This window comes from Cryptomeria japonica, chromosome 10 (assembly GCF_030272615.1).
Source record: "Cryptomeria japonica chromosome 10, Sugi_1.0, whole genome shotgun sequence".
Lineage (NCBI taxonomy): Eukaryota > Viridiplantae > Streptophyta > Pinopsida > Cupressales > Cupressaceae > Cryptomeria > Cryptomeria japonica.
The window spans coordinates 170,487,085-170,496,314 of NC_081414.1; the positions used below are offsets into that span (position 1 = coordinate 170,487,085).

Here is a 9,230-nt window from a genome sequence, read left to right on the forward strand (position 1 = left end):
ATTTAGATCACCTTTGAAATCTGAAACCTCAGCCATAACTTTAGTCCCTTGATTTGAATAGCTTCAAACAGCCCCTCCATGTGATCTACTGCTCCATTCGCTCCAGCCAGGGCTCCTTCATTCTCTTATTCAACTTCAGGTTCATCTACTCAGAATCAAGCTTCAATTGCTTTAAATGTCCTGGGCAATTCATCCATATTATTCCGTCTATGTCCAGTTCCTCTCCTAGCCCCCTTCCCTAGTTTTAATGGACGACTCTCTAAGCCATTTTTTGTTGCCCTAATACCAAAATTAAATGCAGATTATTTTGATCAACACTTAAAGGCTTTAGCTGTCTCTAAAAATACCTTAAAAATTAAAACCAGCAAAAAATACAGATTTCGACAAGGAAAACTAATCTTATAGTTTTCTGGGTTGAATTACAGCATGATTCTACATACATTCCATACAAAGTTTTCCCCAGCCTAGCTTCCAGAAAAAAATTCTTCACTAAGCAAGCTACATCCATTGAAAAATCAAAATCACTATCTTAAAAAGAGAATCCCTAAATAACCCACTACTAAGAACTCCAAAAGGCCGCACAGCAAAAACAATCATAACTCATCATATGGATCACATATGCATCACATATAATTTTATCACATGGATCACATATAATTTTATCACAACTGAATAATGCTGAATTACACACCAGCAAATCACAACCAAAAACTGATATTCCAGGAAAACCTGGTTTGATAATGCTATATGCTATAACAGGAAAAATTATCAAGAAATTGTGTTATAGGTCTCCAGGTTAGCTACTAACATTTTATACACCAAACCTGAACAAAACCCCGCATGCTACCATAGCTTAGTATTAGTAGAATTTATAACACCATTACACTTATCAAAATAGCTATAAGAAGACTTCCTGTATCAATAGGATAATCACTGCCAGAAATTAGAGTGATTTCAGCATAAAATTTGAGCCTGAAAACTGGATGGCAGAAAGAATCTGTACATAGCTGGATCAAGAATCTGTACATAGCTGGATCAAGAGAACTTCCAAAATCATTCGTATGGCAAGACAAAATTCAACGGCAGTGTTAGCAGTCAATTGCATTCATAGGTGAGCAAGCGAAATATGGAAATCCACTATATTGAATACTAGGAGAGAGGTCAGCTACATCCTAAAACATTGTATAATATAGAATACAGATAAATCTTGAGAGTATTTCCACACAAAAATACAAATATCAAAGCCTTTTAATACTAGTTTATTTTAAGAAAACATACAAGAGTATATTCCAGGCATTATAAACACCATGATTTTTAGAGCCAGTTCTTATCTGCTTAAGTCCATAACCAAAAGATTAAAACAACTGTATGCAATATTGCAGTATTCTCCAATATATATATTAATATAATCTTGGTTCTGCCGTTTATCAATAAAAATAAAATAAAATAAATATTGCACTATTCTCCAACTGTATATTACTGGCCTTGCAAAACCAGCACCCCAAAAATAGGATGAATAAGTTCATTTTCTTTCCTCTACCAGACAACCATAATAATGAATCAATATGCATATAAAAAAAAACCGTCTTCTAAAAGGCCCATTAAAATTTAACAAATCCATCCAGAGAAAAACAACATATAAAGCTACTTCTCATTGATCTAGTAATCTCCTGCAAATATATACCAGCACTAGCAGTGACAATTACAAAGCACGGATTTCAATTTACGAATGAACAGTTGATGTTCATGTTCATGTCTTCCCAACATGGCCATATTTATCAGTGAAATACAATACTAGCTATGAAGTCTATCAATTAATTCACAACTGCCAGGAATTCTATTGTAAAAATAAAATCCTTCGATTCCAATTGTAAACCACATCATCAAGGAAAGTCCTGAAAGAGCATAACTCTTTCAAGAAAACTTTACAAACGCGACAAAACTGACTGAATCAAAATATCTCACGTCATAGCTCAAAATCATCATCTGCAATAGCCTCTTCAGCAGCAGCTTCCTCCTCCTCATCATCCAGTCTGAAATATGGATTGTGTGACTCTGGCCTGAATTTGTAGCCTGTGAAAATGTAGAACGCCAAGGTAGCCAGTTCGGATGTCAAATCACAGGTCCAGGAATACTGATAAGATATAATTGTTTTAAGGGCAAAAACCACTATCCGAGTGAAGTATATGTAGCTAACTACTACAATGTAGTACTGTCGAAACAGAGTGAGCTTCATTAGGCTTCTAGCTGCCTTGCCATCAGTCTGCGCAGCTTCTCGAAGATGCTTGATAGACCAAATAATAGGGAAAAGCACAGCACAGCAACAAATCACATCCAGAAGCAGAAACAACTGTTTCCACGTAACCCAACCTTGTATAGATGGGCCTGCCTCGTCTATTACAACAGCAGCAATGTTTGCGAGTACTTGAAGGGGAATAACTATCATGAGAACCCTCTTTTCTTTTTCCTGCAAAAATGGTTTCAAAATCGACCAGCCTGTTCCTATGAGGACAATCACAGTAAAAAGCATAACACCCTTCACAAAACTAAACAAATAAAATGCAATATCCCATCCATGGGCAGTTCCAGTTCGCTTTGTATATGATTTATCTTCTGCCTCACAAAGCAAATTAAGGGCTTTCATGACAACCAAGACACCCATGAGAATATGGATCATGTGAATGGTCTTCTTCTTCTTCCAGCAAACATAACACCAACCCCCACCTAGTACCATATACAAGAAAAATAAGCTAAAATACAGCTTTGGCAATGGAGCCTGCCCTACTGATAAATAATCCATTTTCCCATTTCCCTGTAAATTATACATGGCCGTTCTCACATTCATCCACACCTGAACTTTAGGTAGACAATTGCCAAACATGAGCTTGTATTCATTTGCTTCTGGTGCCTCGAAAGGTTTATTGAAAAATTGTGTGGACGGATCTATTTCCCCAAAGTCAAAAAGTTTCGTGACAAGTTCATTCTTAAGGACACAGTATGCCTCTAAAGCTGAACCGCTCAACATTGAATACTCCATTTTGATCTCAAACCAATTCTCTTCTGTAACTAAAAAAAATCCCATGAAGGAGGGGTTTGGATCAGGGCCCAAGGGCGTAAATGATAGATTTGATATACTGATATCCAGATGGCCCTTAGCGCTGAATCCAAATTTCTCAAATTCAATAACAGCCCTACTGTCTGCATTAATTGATGTGTGTCTGATTTCCGCATATGATGATGCCAACAGAGTTGAAATAATAGCTATTAAAAAAATTGAAGGCCAACCCATTTTGAACTGGTCACAAAAACTACACATACAAGGTAACAAATAACAAGCAACAGCACCTTGCTGTACAATGGTTTTGCAGATAGGTTGCCTGACCAATGCAGTATGCACACGATTCCCTCCTTCCACAGTTTGAAGTGTCCTGTTAGTTAAATGCCTTCTTGTTCAAACGAGAATTGAAATTATCTGCAAAGTCCTCCTCCAATTTACCCTCCCTAATTGGATGCAGAATCAGCCAGATGTAATTTACAGTGAATCAATAGTATTTCTTTACATGCTGTAACAGGAAAAAAACGAAATCAATAGAGCACAGTCAATTTTGAGTGGAATATATACAAACAATCAAACAAAACCTATCCTTATCAATGATGCTCACAGATCAAGACAATTACACAATTAATTGCAGCTGTATCATTATTCATTACAAACCATTGTTTCTCCAAGTTTCCGGGATGTGGGGGAAGCAGTTGTGAGGACGGAAGAAATTGTCCAATTTCCCCTGTTTCAACGCCTGCCTAATATAAGCTGTATAAAGGGGTGGGAACGGACCTCTATAACGGATTTATGGAGGGAACTTAAACAAATTAAAAGTAGTTAATTTTTGAAAAAATTACAATGTTTTGAATGTGCAATTTATTTTTTAAATCCTCCTTTTCTAAGGCCCGTACACCAAATGGAACAGACTATCAGTTCTGATAAAAGAGGACCGTACTCCCGAGTCCCCAGGACCCTTAACCCCCAGGGATGCCTCTGTGGAAAGCTGTTACAAACAATTCTATACAACATAATGGAAGAAAAGACCATTGTTTGAGACACAGAATAAGGGTAAACCACATGATTTTAAAATAAGATACCAAGGGTTGACTCTGATGAGCTCCGGTTGTAAAATATATTGGGGCTTCCAAAGTGGAGTTCTAGGTTCAAATCCCCAAAAGATATGACAAATTATTCAAATTAGGTAGATTTCCACATTCAATTCACTTAATATAGGATTCCAGGTGTGGATCCCAGGTGATTTTCACAGAAAAGATAACAGTTGGTTGTGGCATATATGAAAATTACCCCAGAAGGAGAATAAATCAGATTGAATAAAAAACAGAGAAATATGACTATGGCTATATAAATTTAGATAAGTTCACCCAGGAACCTGAACCATGGTGACCATAAATTACTAAATGGACAGATAAACCTTTCTGAATGCTTTCTTTCACCAGTTGCTACAAAATTAAATAAAAACAAATAAAATTGGAACCCTGTCATTACTTATTAGAATACAGTTCTAGCATACCCAAAACGTCATAAATAAATGAAAAACACGGAAAAAGCGCAGGTAAAACATTTGTAGACATTAGGTTTCCACAGTTTATATTGTTGTGATTTTTATTTCTGAATTTTACAGTGCATCTTTTTGTCAAATCTAAAAGATATAAGAAAAAATAAACAATACACGGTAAAATTCAGAAGCAAAAATCATAGCAGATAAAACATTATAAATTAAAAACGCATCCAAAGCATCATTAATTAAAACACAATCAGATGATCAGAAAAATCTGTGGGGGAATTTTTCTAACAAGTTCGAAAAAAAAAAAGCCATACTACTACCATAAACGCTTGTTATTCTTGTAAAAGCAAAACTATGACTGAGAATATGGATTTGTTCAGACCTGTGTGATGGGCAGCCTTCTCTGCAAATCAAAATGGGCTTCTGAATGAAGCATTCGTATCAGAAAAGTAAGCCTCCCCTGACTTCAGAGCAACGTAACAATTATGGTAAGACAATATGAAGATTTGACCAATAAATTTGTTATTTGAAATGATAAAAGAGCCGGCGAGGGGAAATTGCAAGGAAATGTTTTTAACTTGCAACCAAAGACAGGTCTTTTGCTCTAGGACAAAGGCACCAACCGCTCTACCTAGGTGAGATCTTCATATCACGAAGCTTCATCCAAGCTTCCATTGATATTTGACCCAATTGGATGGAGTTTCCAAATATATTTAGATTTTCTAAAATTTGTTAGTATTATGAGTATGAGTTTAAGTTGATATCGATTTTAGTTTGGAGTTTCTAATTATATTGATAGATTATTATTTATTTTGATATTCTTTTAGTTGATATGATCTTATTTTTTATGGGCACGTTTGATTTAAACTTGGTATCTTGTGGATTGTAATCAAGGAATATATCATTACCGTCAACAAATCAAACTTGGTATCTTGTGGATTGTAATCAAGGAATATATCATTACCGTCAACTAACTGAACTACAACCCTTTTGATAATGGGAAGATTCTTATTGAAGTGTATCCCACCAAAACAACCTTTTGTTGGTCTAATGGAGATTAACATATCTTATATGAATAAATTAAATAAGTAATCATTAAATAATAATATCTAGAATGTATGGTGTAGTTGGCTATGTGCTTTGACTTCTTCCCATATAAGTCTAGAGGTTGATTCTCTTGCTTCGACTTATCTGATTACGGTAGCTTGTGGGTGGTTGTTGTTATCTTCGATGGGATTAGTCTTGCCCTAGGAGATAGGCTTAGGTTGGGTTGGGTTGGATCATAGGGACACCTTGAGTTATCATGCTTGTGTCTAAGTGTTTTTAAATTGAATTTTAATAAAGATTAAAATTGTTTATCTATATTTTACAAATGTTTAAGTCATATTTTACAAAAAATTTAAATCATATAAATGATTGAACTTATAAAATATATATAGAATGTTATTTTACTTCAAGAATAATTATTATTTTTAGTTTAAAATTTATTATAAAGAATAAAAAAAAATTTAAATTAGATTTTTTAAGAAAAAATCCTCATATAATCATGTATTTTTAGATTTTTTTAACATAAAATATAAGATTGTTTTTCATTAATATTATTTCCTTTTTTAAAATTTCTATTCAACTTTTCTTTGATTATGATAATAAGACTAAAATATTGTGTTTGCCTATGAGATTTGAACATTCTTTTACTTTATAATTTGTTAATTTATTTTCTCCTGATTTTATCTTCTTTTCAAAATTCTAGTTCGGATAACATGTTTACCTTTTTCAAGTATTATTACAGAGCATATAATTATCATATATGAAAAGCTATAAGCAAAGTAGATGTATATAAAGATTTTATGGTCCATTACATAATGTATAGTAAATTTTTTGTATCTATGTCAACTTTCATCTATTTTATTTCCATTTTAAAAAACATAGCATATTGACAAGTGACATGTTATTGTGTCAAGTTAGACTATTTCCTTTAACTTGTTACTCTTTTGTTTACTAATATTTTCACCCATTCTATCTATATCTACATCCATTCTTATATTTTTTCACATTCAATTGTTTATCATTCCCATGCATGTATTTCTCTAAAAACATTCTCGTGTTACCTATTACTTTCATGCCTAGAGCTAACTAAGCACACATTTGAGTGATTATTGTTGTGTTTTAATGTGTTCAATTGCATTCATTTATATTTTTTGATTCATTGTATGCAAAGAAGAAACTTATTAATAATTGATGATTATCTTCAAAGATACCCAACAATGATACAATTTTATTTTAAGTCATTATCTTCCCAATAGCATTATGGTTGTCTTATAATAATGAACACATATTGAAGAACTTAAGCAACTCAATTCTTATCCTTGAAATAAGTTATTACAAACACCTTCAATCTCTCTTTTATTTCTTTAATGTGTTTCACACCATATCTAAACATATTTATATTTTAACATCTCATTTTATTATTTTTGTTTGGTTGTATCGATGTATGTCAATAGACCATCTATACACTTTGACCAAATAATGCATGGCAATCAAGATCTCCAATTTTGTAGATTCATTTCTTAAACACATTTATGACCTCCCAAATGGTAAGAAATTGTAAGGAGGTTTATTAAATGACCCTTAGAAGCACAAGGGTTTGAACTTATACGGCTATAAAAAAGAAATCTTGTGACATATCGTTAAATTATTAGAACATAACACACAAAATTACTTACATGGAAAATTAGAAAAGCTACATATATTTGAACATCAATTGGCATCTAATCCTCATTCATAATCTTAGAGCATTCAAAGAGAACTTATAAGAATTGATGCAAACTGAATATGGGGCCTTTTATCAAATAACCAAAATCTAGCAACTAACTAATCAAATAACCAAAATCTAGCAACCAACTTTACAATTTTGATAAAACAACAATTTCCTTTAAATTTTATTTCAAAAAATAAATAATAAAATAAAAATCTTTTATAACAGTCTTAGGGGGTACAATTATTTTCTCATTCAATTGAAATCACCTTTGAATCCCTAGCTTCAATCCTTCCAAAAGCTTCCTAAAATTCACAACAACTTTTCTTTATACTTCAAGCTTAAAGGAGGTTAAATCATTGCAAGAATGATAAGTACAAGTAATTGAATCATTTCACAAAGAAGAAAATCCAATTCAATTAGGAAATACAACATGCCTAGCTCACTATCCCAATTCCACAAATATCTAGTTTGAATAGGAAACTCCACAGATCCAATTCATTGACAAGATTTCACAGATATTTAATTTTCACAAGGAACTCTACATATTTAGTTTGTTGATGGGATATCATAAATATCCATCTTGTGGAGGTTTGGTGTGTTGGAAATTGAGGTTAAACTACTTCAATATTATGTATGCAAATCTGAAAAGTAGATATCCAAAATTACCTACAAAGATGTTTATATGATTAGCACATTGAACAATAATAGCGTTGAATAATAATAGTACTAAACAATAATAGTATGAAGAAATAAGCACACAAGTTGCATAGGATATATATTGAGAAAACCTTGCGAGAAAAAACTCCACACCCAACGATACTCAATGCTTGTGTTGATCCTTCAAAGAATTTTAAATCCACATAACATTTCTCTCATAACCTACAAAATAATCCTATATATGATGTTTGTGTTGAATTTGGATACTCTAATATTATAAATCTAAACTAGATTCAACGACAAAACCCTATACTTATAAAGAAACCCCACATAACATCAATGAAAAACCAAAGAACATGTAAAAAAATAACTAAATAAGATTATACCATTCACATATTCCATGGGCTTGTCTTCATTGTCCTCCTACCTCCATTGATCTTGCTTAGTATGGTTGCTCTCATATTTGTTGTTTGCACAAGAGGTCAATGGTGAACAAATGTGGTTGTAGTAGACAATTCGACAAAGTTTAGGTATACTTGCACTTGATTGATATCAAGAGAGAGAGAGAAAAGGATCTCTTTTATAGAGAACACCCTAAAAATGTAGGGCTAGGATTAAGAGGTGGAAGGATAAATGGTCGGCTAAGATTGAAGGGTAGGTATAGGAAACAGTAAAATATTGGAAAGGTAGTTAGAGGTGAATTAAGAGATAAATGTCACGTGTCATGGAAAGAAAAGACTAATGAATTAATTAAATAAATAGACATTTATTTAATTAATAGAAGAAAGGACCCACATTAAATAAAAAAAATGTTTATTTAAGTTAGGAGAATGACAATTTAAATAAAAAATATTTATTTAAATGAAGAAAGGCTTAGAAGAGGATTAGAAGAGGATTAGTGAATTAATTAAATAAATAAAGATCTATTTAATTAAGTTCCTTATGATAGTGACAGAAAAGATGACTATTTATTGCCATGAAGTCTTGGGTACAATAAATAAACATTAAGATTAACATGAGATAGAAGCACCCTAGAGTAGGGTAGAGAAAGGTACAAATAGAAAAGAAAATGGCAATGATAGAAGTATTTCCTAGGCTTGTGAAGAGCAATAGATAACAATGTATTGTCAAGGAGACTTACCACAAACATGGCCTAGGGTTCATATTGATAGTTTTGATACTTAATGTTAAGTACAGATGCCAAGCTAACAAGATGAGAAGGGGGGGTGAATCATACAAACTTAATC

General features: G+C 32.7%; 1 protein-coding gene across 1 annotated transcript; it reads right to left on the minus strand.

Moving 5' to 3' along the window:
- Positions 1-1,620: 1,620 nt before the first annotated feature.
- LOC131047646 (protein CANDIDATE G-PROTEIN COUPLED RECEPTOR 7) lies at positions 1,621-5,157 on the minus strand. Its single transcript, XM_057981434.2, has 2 exons — positions 4,951-5,157; positions 1,621-3,563 (listed from the first exon to the last, which is right to left on the minus strand). Exon 2 carries the CDS (start codon positions 3,314-3,316, stop codon positions 1,967-1,969), a length of 1,350 nt encoding a protein of 449 aa, XP_057837417.2. The 5' UTR covers positions 3,317-3,563; positions 4,951-5,157; the 3' UTR covers positions 1,621-1,966.
- Positions 5,158-9,230: the final 4,073 nt, after the last annotated feature.

What these genes read in the sequence shown, in the direction of transcription:
- LOC131047646 (XM_057981434.2), bottom strand. Translation starts at nt 3,316, where the DNA reads ATGTGTAGTTTTTGTGACCAGTTCAAAATGGGTTGGCCTTCAATTTTT.